Here is a 12,255-nt window from a genome sequence, read left to right as displayed (position 1 = left end):
AACATGTGAGGAGAGCTGCAGACCAGGGACGATCCAGAAATGCTCATGAATGTCAGTTTAGAAGCTATCGAAGTTCTCAAATAAAGCACCTTTTGATAATGTCAGTGTTTGTTGGGAATTATCTTACAAAACTAGGAAGGATTTTTGGTTTAGATATTAAAAGTTATGTTTTTTTATTGATTTTAGTAAAAAAAAAAATTGCAGCCTTTAGGAAAATGCCCCACGAAATCAGGCATTTTAGCCGCAACAATCACAAAAAACGCCCGCGAAATTCTGGAAGGACTGCCCTGTAGAGTGGAGAATCCGGTGTGTCTGATCTAAGATTGTAAGAAAGTCTTTGAAACGAAGCTTCTCCAAACATGGACACGGCCACCTTCGTTGGGACGCCGCATCTTTTAACCCGACGCGAGTCTGACTGATCGATTTATTGGATTTGTTGCGTCCCTTTAATGAGACACTGGTGGCTGAACTGAATTGACCTACTTCCAATGTGGATCGTCCTAAAACAGCTCAGATCTGCATTATGTGATTATTTCAGCCTTCATGTTGTTGTCAGTTACAGTTTTTCCTGTAAGTGCTACACCTCTTTACTGCTGGTGCTTTTGAAGCTTGTAAATAACCATAAAATTCAGCGTAAACATCCATTTAATGTAAAACCGGCACACGGATCGTTAGCTCATCCGTCCAATCACACGTAAGCTCTTATTCCTCCAAACTGAGCTCCATCAAGTCGAGATATCAGTCATTTATCACTTTTACACAGAAGCCTTTAATAAAGTTAGGCTCCTTTTCGCTCTGCAAAATAAAACTTTAAACATTTAATTAGACAGGAAATGGCGACAGCACACAAACAGACAAACGGTGCTTTTTTTTTTTTTTTAAATCCAGTGCAAAGAAAATAACATTGTTAAAGACACTAATGATGGTGAAATAAGTGTGGCAGTTTTTTTGGGGGGGGCCAGCATACGAGCGAAGCTGCCGCCGCTCTGAAGCCGTCACCTGCTGAGCTGTTGCTGTAGCAACAACCGTATAAATACCACACCAAAATCCAGCAGCACAATCCACAAAAATCCTGCTTCAAACACTCCTTTTGAGAGGAATTTAATCAAACTCACCTGTAAATGAGGAAACTGGAGATTCCGAAAATGATGAGCGCCAAGCCCGATCCGACGGCTACGATTCCCAGAACTGGCAGCTGACCTGGGAATAAAACAAAAAAAAACAAAAATTAAAGATTATGCTGCTGAACAACCAACGAAGCTGTGACTTTCAGCTCATCCCTGACATTCTTCATGTATATTTAAAACCATAATTGAGCGCTGCTGTTAATCACAGGATAATCTGATGGCTGTAATTACAACCCAACCAACACCAGAAAGGCTTTTTAATTCACTGCTTTTGAGATTTACGATCATAATCTACATTTTTCAGCAGGTTCAATCTGAGCAGAACTTAGGTGTGGTCCGTGTTGTGGAGGGAAGAGTCAAAACGTGGAAATTTAAGGAGGAAACAGCAGAATATTTGCTGAAAGCCACACAGACAAAAGCACACGACTCTGGATTTAAATAAAGGAAGATTTACACAAAGCAGATTGGTGCAAATTGGGCAGATTTCCAATTTTGAGTCTCCTTATTTCCTGATCCGACTGCTCGTTTCACCGCGCTGTAAACGGTATTTCCCCCACGTCAAGGCCAAAAGCACAAACTGCACGAAGAAACCGGGATTGTTTTTTTTAGGATTCGCTCCTTTCAGAGGAATCTCACCTCACCACCTTCGATGTTGCAGGAAAGACGGATGCACAAAACGAGTCCAGACCGGAGGTTTAATTACCAATCGTACGTTTATTTAAACACTCACCAACAAGAGTAAACAGCAACCCGCTTCACCTCCTTTTTATACTCTAAACCTCGCCCAACACCAGGGTTTTCTGCACACAGACAGCTGCAGCAGCTTGCTTTTCCGTCTTCAAGGACGGCCCCCTAACCTCACTCGCCCCGGGGTCTTCGGCTTCCCTCGCCCCACAGACACAACAGTTCTTTGTGATTATTTTATCAGAAGCTAAGCGTGACCTCATTTTATTGTACCGTTTGAACTGCATTTGCACCTTTGTGAGGTCCCTTTGAATAAAACACGTTAACAGAAATGAGAGATGAACACAAACCACTTTACAGCTATCAGATCAGAAGCTTATTCTTCCGTACCGTCGTTGCAGGAGGGGTCGTCTGTGGAGAAGACACAAGGAGGGTTATCGAGCGGCGGACCCCCGCAGGGCCACTGGATCTTCTCCGTCTGCGACCAGACGATCTCTTTGTTGCTGCCGTTGTAGTAAGCCACCACCTGTGCCGAAAGAGAAACAAATATATAACCCAGCTTTTCAAAACAAGACCCTGCTGACGATGCTTCTGTTCTAACCAGCTTCTGAAAAAAGACCTGGTCCTGGAGGGCCACCATCCTGCAGGTTTTCCTTGTTCCTCTGCTCCAACACACCTGATTTGAATCAATGAGTGATTAACAGGCTTCTGCAGAACCTGAAGAGGTGATTGAACCATGAATCAGGTGTGTTGGAGCAGAGGAACAAGGAAAACCTGCAGGATGGTGGCCCTCTGAATTAGACTAAAACCCAAAGCTTATTCGGCGTAAAACACACCATCAAACAACACAACCTTTGGTGTAAATAACCACAGATTTCCATGTAAAAAACCATCTAATGCAACAGTGACAGCAGCTGAAAAGTTTGCATGAATCACTGTAAACTCTTTCAGACTGGAGACGTCTTCAGATGGCAGAAAATCAGCTTTGGGGCCGAAACCTTTTCGGTTTCAACATCACAACCCTAACCCCCCTACGTCACCAGCGGCCCCTGAACCGACGGCAGCAGCACTTCCTGCCAACAAGATCAATCCAAAGTAGGGACTCAGGGGCTGAGGACGTGTTGGACCAAATGTTTAATGCGAACAGAACAGCTGCGGTCACACGTTTATATTCATGAGCAAGAACACTGAACTAACTGTTAAGCATGGTGGTGGCGGTGTCATGCTGTGGTTTTGGTACCTTGTCTCCAGATTCTTCAGCTTCACCTCAAATCAACAGCTGAGCAGCTGAAACTTGGACCCCAAACTGATGAGATAAATCAGGCTAACGTTGAGTTTCAGGAACGGCCTTCCCCAAAGTACCAACCTCAACCCAAATACGAATTTACAGATTATATCTTTAAAAAAAATGGGTTTGTGTCAAGAAACCAACCAATTTAAATAAACTCTACCAATTCTGCCCAAAAGAAGAATCAAATATCAGCCAGAGATACATCAAGCGGCTAAAAAGCAAAAATGGGAAATGGAAATTGGATGTGTATATGAGGAAGAGGATTGGAGTCGATTATTAGAACAGTCACAAACCATGTTAATTTCTACAAAACATAGGCAAACTCAATTTAATATATTCCATAGGACATATTACACTCCGTATAGATTGAATAAAATGGACAAAAAAATTTCTTCCAAATGTCAGAGATGCAAGGTGACTGATGGGGACCTTCTGCATATGCTATGGCACTGCCCAATAATAGGAAACTTTTTGAAACACATGATAGATATCACATCAAAAATTGTGAAATATCAGATTGTACAAGAACCCAAGGTGTGGATTTTAGGAGATTTAACAACTATTAGAATAAATTATTATAAAAAATACTTTATTCTTCTTGCAAGCACAGCAGCCAAAAAATGTATTTTAAAAAATTGGAAATCTGAAAAATCGCCATCAATAAGACAATGGATTGATGAGTTGGTGTCTTACTGTAAACCGGAAAAGATACTTTATAATGTGAGAGGAAAGCAAGCAGCATTTGGGGCAATATGGGGCCCCTTCATGGAAATGTTATCATCTATGGATATGACGGGCCGGGATTCGGAATGACTCTTTTGGATTAGCTCAAACATAAGCGGGCAGTACTATGGTTGTGTAATCATGCTAATTGGACATGTACTATCCTGTAAGTGAGAGACGTAGGGGGTGGGGGGGTTTGAGACGGATGGGTGGGGGAGGAGGCAGGGGAGAAAATAATAATGACTGATTTATTGACATTTTAATAGGCATGACCAGTTGTGTTGAACAGTTGCCAGGTTATTTTGAAGTCTTGCTATTGTGTTTGTTTTTGTCACCCACAGTTGTTTTGAATATTGTACCAAATATAACTGTTTGTCATGTATATAAAAATGAACAGAAATAAAGCTGTTTAAAAAAAATATATATCAGCCAGAGTTCTGCCAAAAACCAGATGCCTCGAAACAGAACGGTTCAAATAAACTTTAAAAAGCTCCAAAACGATGTGACATTTATGCTCATGATGGGAGCTTCTGCCTGCAACTGTATCTACTCTGTAAATTCAATAATATGGTTTAAAAAACTAATTTTTCTTAAACAAATTCAATCTAAACAAAAACAAAAGCAGTGATTCCACTCTGAGAATTTGGTTTCAGCTAAACTGAACACAAGGATTAAATTTTATTTGAGTTTGATACTAAAAGTGTTTTGATATTTCTGTTTTCTGTGAGTGAAACTGTAAAAAACCCGGCATTCCGAGCAGATTTCAGCTCCGTGAGGAACATCTGTCGTCCGGCTGTGAAACATGACTCCGCTGTTTCCAACCAGCTGGAGGACTTTGTGTGTTTTTTTCGCCCCGTTTTACAAGTTGTGTCCTGTCTAAACCTTGGAGGCTGTCTCCCGTGACGTGGGTCATCAAAACAGTGCAGAAGGTGGTGGTGATGGGGCTTCGCTGTCTGTTAAAGCTGCAGGATTGCAGTTTAGATGTCTTTACTGCGAGACATTTCAATCTACGTGATAAATGTTACATGGGATTGCTTCTGTTTTGAATGCTTTTCTGGCATTTTAGTCATTTTGTTGTCATCTTAAATCTAACTGGATATAATTTCATCGTTATCACCCGCCACATAAAGCTTTTCAAGCTTTGTTTCCAAGGTTTTGCGCTTCTCGTCCACCAGCAAACAAGAAGACCGCTATCGGTGCGAGAAACGTCCATCAGGAAAATGTCTGAGAAATCCAAATCCGAAGCATGAACTCCTTCACACAACAATCCTGCATATATGTGTCTGAAGTTGGCACACAGACAAGGTTTTCACAAAAGGGTCACCTGTGACCTTTGACCCCCCCCCCCGTGACCTTGAAATCTATAGGGATCATCCTTGACACAAGAGGTGTCCAGCTGTGCAGTTTGACATTCCTACGTTACACGGTTGCAGTTAGAGCCCAGACAAGGTTTTTACAAAGGGTTTACCTGTGACCTTTGAACCCTGTGACCTTGACCTTTGACCTCATATGACCTTGAAATCAATAGGGATCATCCTTGACACTTGAGGTGTCCAGCTGTACAGTTTGAGACTCCTACGTTACACGGTTGCAGTTAGAGCCCAGACAAGGTTTTTACAAAGGGTTCACCGGTGACCTTTGAGCCCTGTGACCTTGACCTTTAAACCTTGTGCTCTTGAAATCAATAGGGATCTTCCCTGACCCATGAGGTGTCCAGTTGTGCAGTTTCACATTCCTACGTTACACGGTGGCAGAGTTAGAGCACAGACAAGGTTTTAACAATGGGGTCATCTGAGCCCTTGACCTTTAAACCCTCTGACCTTGAAATCCATAGGGATCATCCCTGACCCATGAGGTGTCCAGCTTTGCAGTTTGACATTTCTGTGTGAAAGACTTATCAATTTAGAGCTCGGACAAGAAATTGTCCACAGACAGACGGCATCAGAACATAATCCCGTCTTTGGACGGAAGTATAAAAATGTTTTGCTGTAAAATTAGTTTTTAGGTGATAACTGTTATTTTCTACAAAGTTTATAGACTTTGTTCGTTTGGGTGTGACATATCGACGGTGTATAGATAAAATAAATAAATAATAACAACAAGCTTCAGATATGAAGCGCTCACTGGCTGATATTCTGCTCCTGCGATGTTCTCACCCAGGCTGCTGGTTACTCGGGTCAATATGAAAGGACCAATTAAAAACCAAGGACAAACGAGACCAGGAAGTCCTGCTGGCGTCCCCCCGAGGACCACTGTGAAATTCTAACTGAAGTCAAATGCAGCTAACCCATTTCTTTTCCCCTCAGAGAGAAAAGACATGCTGGAACAGTTCAGATATTTTCAGGAGGAATTTGAGGTTTTACGCATCTTATCATTAGAGAAGTCAAGACCCTGAAGAACTGCGCAGACAGCAAACTCTGCTTTCTGAAATATTAAACATCCGAGCAAACCGTTGTAGATTTAAACCACACTCCTCCAACAACAAACATCATCTTACTGCAATTCGAAGTAAATTCTGTGAATATCTTTGTCTCTATTTATAAGAAAGCCATTTGTGATTTTTCAGAGCAAATATTTTAGGAGCAAAATGGCTTTTCAGAACACTTTTGTTCCAAAACTTTTCCCTTTAAATGGAAAAATATGACGAAGCAAGAAGAATTTTGAGAATTTAGACACTTTATTCCCAACATTATTGTGACTTCAGCTCCTATTTGGTCTTTAACTGAAAATCTGCTTTACTCATTTTTTTTTTGTTGTTTTTTGTTTTTTTTTTACTAAAAGAAAAGTAAGTCGAGCAATCAGCTTGTTTGGAAACAATGCCAAGGCGGGAAGACAGCGACTGGTGCTTCTCTGAGATAATTGCTGATGATTTTCCGCCCTGGCGTTGCGCCAACGCGTTCAGATCTGTGTTAGCGCAACGCCAAGATGGAAAGTCAACAGCAATGACCTCAAATAAGCAGCTGTTGCTGCCCATCGATCCAGGAGGGGTCAGAATCACAGCTTACAAACATTTAAGATGGCTGCCAGTCTTCCCAGGGGTGGAAATTCACAAAATCTAGCAATAAGTTTAGCCGGATTTATGGAAACTAAATCCAACCCCGTCAGAGATCCGACAAGGCAAGAATGTTGGCAGTCGAGCCTCAGCTTACCCCGTACTCCCCCGTCTCCTGGTTGGTCATCGCCCACAGGTCGACGTCGATGTTCCTCGCGTTTTTGTCGTCCGTGGTGACCAATCCCGTCACTCCTGAAACCAGAAACGAAACCCAGTGAGGTTACGATCCACTGGAGTCCGTTTAGGAACGTTAAATTAAATAAACCCAGCATCTCTCCCCTCGCTAACGCTTTAAACAAAGACTACCACCCTGAAGTTTACCTCAATAACTAACTAACTGAGTTAAGGTCATCTTAGTGGTGGTGGGAAATCAACAAGATTAAATATAAAATATCTTCAGTCTTATTTTGTCAGATTTATAGCTTCAACTTCCTCACGGTAAAATATAATTAAAAGTAACATTTTCACCTAAAGCTAAACTAGAAGCCTTTTTTGTAATTTCTTTAAAAACGTTGCTTCCTTTGTTACCAAAAGGAGCTTTGATGACAGCCGAAACGCTGGACTTTCTAATTAAAACTGCGTTTTCTAGGAGCTCCGGGGCCCGTCGTGTGAATCGGCCCTCGCCGCTCTGCTTCGCTGCGATGTGAGCGCAGATCTGGCAGGCGGTGAAATAAACCCAGAAGCCCGTGAGAAGCCGCACCAGCCATCGAATCCACTCCCGACTGCGGCGATAACGCTCAGCCAGGCTGTAATTACGGCGATAAGGGCACGTTGCAAAACCATTTTTTGGGGGTTTCAGCGGCTCAAACGTTTATCTATCAGAAAGCAGCGTTCCCTAACAAATTAAAACATAAACTCAGAGTAATTCACAAGCAGAACATTTATTTATTACCCCATGCCGCCATAAAAGCCGGTCTTCATTTGCCTGTTACCAAAATATCTCACGAATTAATGGATGTATTTTAACAAAATCTGCAAAAAGTAATCACTGGATGTACGTCAACTTGATTCAAGATGGCCCCCACAGCCAACTGACCTTAAAAAACGCAAAAATACCTAAACTTAGTCAGTTTTACAGACATTGAGCTAAAGTTTGGTGTGGTAGTAGCTCAGGATTATCCCCAACACATATTTTGAGCACAAATCGAACCGAACCACTGACTGAACAGCTACACTCATTCAATATGGCCGCCAAAGCTAAACCCTCTCATAACTCGGTGGATTTTGCCGACACTGAGCTAAGATTTGGTGTGATAGTAGCCGGGAGTCACTCACAATAGATGTTCTGAGGGCTAACCGATTTCCGATAATGTCGCAGACTCTGTCTGCTCGTTAGCAAAATATCTCATGAATCGCAGAGTCGATTTCAAAGAAACTTTCAGGAAATAATCAACGGAACTGAAACCGATTACCAATCGGAGCCAACCCAGTCCAAGATGGCTGCCGCGGCTAACTCATCTTCGGAAACACGAAAGAGATTCTGTGAATTTGGGCAAAATTCTGCTTGAATTTCGGAACGGTTGTCACTCCCGCTTCTTCACGTCGCGCAAAATCTTTGATCAAAACTTAAGCATCGCCTGTTGGAGGCAACTGTTTGTGTGTTAGCAAAATATCTCACGAACCAGTGGACGGATTTAAACCAAACTCTTATAAACTCTCCTACAACTCATGAACTTTTGGAACCCGGTCCTAGTTAGCCTCATAGCTCCCTGATCCTTGAAAACCCAAAGCTGGCTGCAGAAACTGAGCCGACTGTTGGTGTGGTAGTAGCTGAGAGTCATCCCCAACACGTGCTCTGAGCGCTAACGTGTGGTGTGAGACTCAGACGTAATATCACCTTCAATATTTGACCAACAAGGTGAAAACGATCTCTGGCGGCGGGCGATGTGCATTCTTTCTGATCAGCTTTCGTCGCCATTTCTCACCCCAGAAACTGCGGTTCTGTGTCCTCATCGTGATGTTGATGCCGTCGTTCTGAGCCCCGCCCTCCGCCAGCGTCTCCTCCAAGGCCATGGCGTACAGAACGAAGCCGTCGTAAAAACTGCCGGCGATGTAGTCCATCTGCACGAAGGAAAAAACACGTTTTTACTAACAGCAGACGCGCCGATAAACGTTCTGCTTCTTCTTCTGCCAGAGATCGAAACGAAATAAATGTCGATGATTTTTTTTCTTTGTTCTCGCTGCTGTAATCCAACACTGTAAACATCATTCATCTCTAAGCGCGGACAATTATCCAGCACCGTGCGCCGTTTTGTTTTGTTTTGTTTTCCCCTCCGTGCAGAATAAGCCATAAAAGTTTAAAGAGGCTGTTAGGCAGTCCAGAACTCGGGGATTTATTACTTACTAACGACGGCTCCAGATGAACGCCAAAATCCCTCTGAGCTCTGGCGTGGAGTTTCCTCTGAAAGTCCCGGTACTCTGGGTTATCCGGAGAGTGGTACGTTATGACGAAAACCGACTGGAGCATAAAAAACAACAAAAACAAAGATTCACAAAGACAGGCACGTGTTTGACTCTTATTCCACGCTCCATCTGCATTACATATCGTTTAAACGGACATTTTTTGTTTCAAAGTTTTCTCTGGCTGCAAATTCTAACAAAAAACACTGAATAACCCCTCCTCTGCCACTAGGTGGCGATATCACTCACAATACATCAAAATACAGATTAAAAACATTCTTACTTTGGCTAAAGATTCACCTGAACTCTTATTTTTCTTGTTAAATGAGAACATTTACAGTTTCCTCTCGGCTGTTAACCGTTTCGGCGCCCAATCGAAGTTTAATGGAGATAAAACGAGACAAACCTGGAAACAGCAGCAAAAACAGTTCCAGTGTTTGCGTTTCTGTGGCACGTGCATATCAGGAAGCAACGTTTTCATTTTTTAATAAAACTTTCAGATTTCGAGTCTACACGAATCCACCGAAAACCGAAGACGGATTTCTGGTTTTCTCCATTTTTACCGAAAACCGAAGACAGATTTCTGGTTTTCTCCATTTTTTAAAAACTATCTAAAGTAGTTGTCGAAACCTAAGGACAGCTTTGTTTTAGTATGTTCTAATTCACAATCTGTAATAAATATTAAGGCTGCACACGCGATATTAGTGTTAAATATTGAGGATATCTGCTGCGTTAAACTCAAGTTCTGTCATTATAATATTCCAAACCCTCTCCATGTGTCGGCAGTCGTTTAGAGTGGAGGGTCCATCTGGTTACCAAATTTATATTTTTTTACATGCACACTGTATCCAAAATGATTTGGATTCATTTGCAACACTGATATTGTGCACAATAATATCGTGATATCGATAAATATTTGATATTTTGTGCAGCCCTGATAATTTTTAGTGGTGTAATGATGCATCCGTTTGTTTCAGGTTTGTATTTTTTAGAAAGGAGTCAGCAATTTATCTTTCTCAAAGTGACACAAGAGCAAAAGTTTTAACCACCCAAACCACTTTATTACTTTGAATCCCTGAAGCCATAAAGCGCACCGTTAACGAAGTGCAATTAATCAGAAAAAAATAATTATATTTTACCACCTACAAAAAGCATCTGGGAATAAATCAAAATAAGAACTGTCAAGAAGAAGAAAAAAACTTGCAATGAATCTGCATTTAGTTTCATAATAAATATTTACGTCGTCTGAGCTTAGAGCCTAAAAAAACAGGCCTTTGGCATTTTTCTGAAATCTTTCATTATTGCTCTTGACTTGAAAAGCTTCAGATCATTTTTCATGTCACAGCAGTGATTAAAACCTCACCGCAAACTTCCTCGAGCAATTATCGCTCCGAAAGGAAGCAGGTTGCCACAAAAAGCCGTGCAACTGGAGCAAACTTGTTGCTCAGGAGCAGTTTAAAGTCGCAGAATATTACAGGAAAAAACGGTGTTTCGTGTTGAAGCTAGTTGCTACCACCTTACCAACTAAAAATACGTTTAAAAAGCATTACCTTCTAGAGCAGGGGTGTCCAACCCTGGTCCTCTTTGGGCCACCATCCTGCAGGTTTTACTTGTTTCCTCTGCTCCAACACACCTGATTTGAATCAATGGGTGATTAACAGGCTTCTGCAGAACATGAAGAGGTGATTAAACCTCTGAATCAGGTGTGGAAGAAGTAAAACCTGCAGGATGGTGGCCCAAAGAGGACCAGGGTTGGACACCCGTTCTAGACAATTTATATCTACTCAGCTAGCATGCTTCATCAAGGCTAAAGCTAGCAGTGCATGTGGCTCATCATTTGTTTAAGATACTGATTTGGAGACATGTATGTATATATAAAAAGCAAAATCCTTACATTTATGCACCAAAAAGACCGGGTCAGAGGTCAGCCCAGTTGAACTTTGAGTCACTTTAGTTTTAGACCTCATTAAGTTTTGTGCTTCAATTCATTTTAAGCCATCAGACAGCGTCTGGACAGTGCTAAATATACATGTGAACAGCCTCAACGCACACTGAACACCACCTTCGTTGGGCGGCCTGGACCCCTGAACACAATCCGTCCCGAGCCTCAACATGTGACCCGGTTACCCGGCCGTGTTGGGCTGAAGGAAAAGGCCGATTAAAGCTAACGGCCGTCCTTAGGATCATTTCAAAGATGTTTTATCCATCAGAGTGGATGTTGGTTTAACTGCTCTGATTGTTTTAGAGCGTCCTGGACCCGCTGTGGTCACTGTAAGCTATAATGACCGCAGCCTCAGCAGCGTTACATTCTCCTAAACCAGGGGAGTCAAACTCCAGGCCTCGAGGCTCTGCTGTCCTGGAGGTTTTAGATGCTGCTAGATTCCTGCTCCAACACACCTGATTCAAACGGTTTAATCACCTCCTCATCAAATCATCAAGTTCTCCAGGAGCACGGCAACAAGTCGTCCATTTAAAGCAGGTGTTTAAACCAATGGAGTTTGACATGTGTCCTAAATGAACGCAGAGCGGATGTTGCGTTCATTGTAATCTTTACAGAAACATCGGCGAGCCTGCGGCGTGAGATCCCATCGCCAAACGTTTCGGCGCGAACGCCCTCGATCAGGGCCGACCCCTTCCAGGGCCTTAGAGAAAACTCCTAAAGGGGTTCCAGTCAAGGGAGCACCAAGACCGCCACGATGTTCACATTTTGGTTCGGAGACGCAGAAGACTCCAAATTAACGAGAAATATTTTCCAACGCTGACCACAGCAGAAGGAACGGACCACTCTGAGTTCATTTAACGAAACAGTCCTCACAGCCAGGACCGTAGCTCCCACTGAGGACCCCGAGGTCCGGACCTCAGTGTTTTATAAAAACATGAATCCAAACAAGGCTTCTGAACGGCGTGGTTCTCTGCGTAGCTCCACCAGTTTCCTGTAGGAGGCGCTGCAACTGTGTGCAGCTGCAGCCAAACTCAAT

At 42.6% G+C, this 12,255-nt stretch overlaps 1 protein-coding gene across 1 annotated transcript in view; it reads right to left on the bottom strand.

Moving 5' to 3' along the window:
* Positions 1-12,255, bottom strand: part of LOC108249273 (atrial natriuretic peptide receptor 2) — a 59,997-nt gene that overhangs the window by 36,175 nt on the left and 11,567 nt on the right. Inside the window, exons 3-7 of the mRNA XM_017438553.3 lie at positions 9,222-9,335; positions 8,803-8,938; positions 6,975-7,069; positions 2,202-2,337; positions 1,116-1,200 (exon numbers count right to left, since the gene is read on the bottom strand). Of these exons, the coding sequence (XP_017294042.1) occupies positions 1,116-1,200; positions 2,202-2,337; positions 6,975-7,069; positions 8,803-8,938; positions 9,222-9,335 (566 nt within the window). The remainder of the gene's footprint in view (positions 1-1,115; positions 1,201-2,201; positions 2,338-6,974; positions 7,070-8,802; positions 8,939-9,221; positions 9,336-12,255) is intronic.

Source organism: Kryptolebias marmoratus, linkage group LG14 (assembly GCF_001649575.2).
Source record: "Kryptolebias marmoratus isolate JLee-2015 linkage group LG14, ASM164957v2, whole genome shotgun sequence".
Lineage (NCBI taxonomy): Eukaryota > Metazoa > Chordata > Actinopteri > Cyprinodontiformes > Rivulidae > Kryptolebias > Kryptolebias marmoratus.
This window is presented reverse-complemented; position numbering and strand designations above follow the sequence as displayed.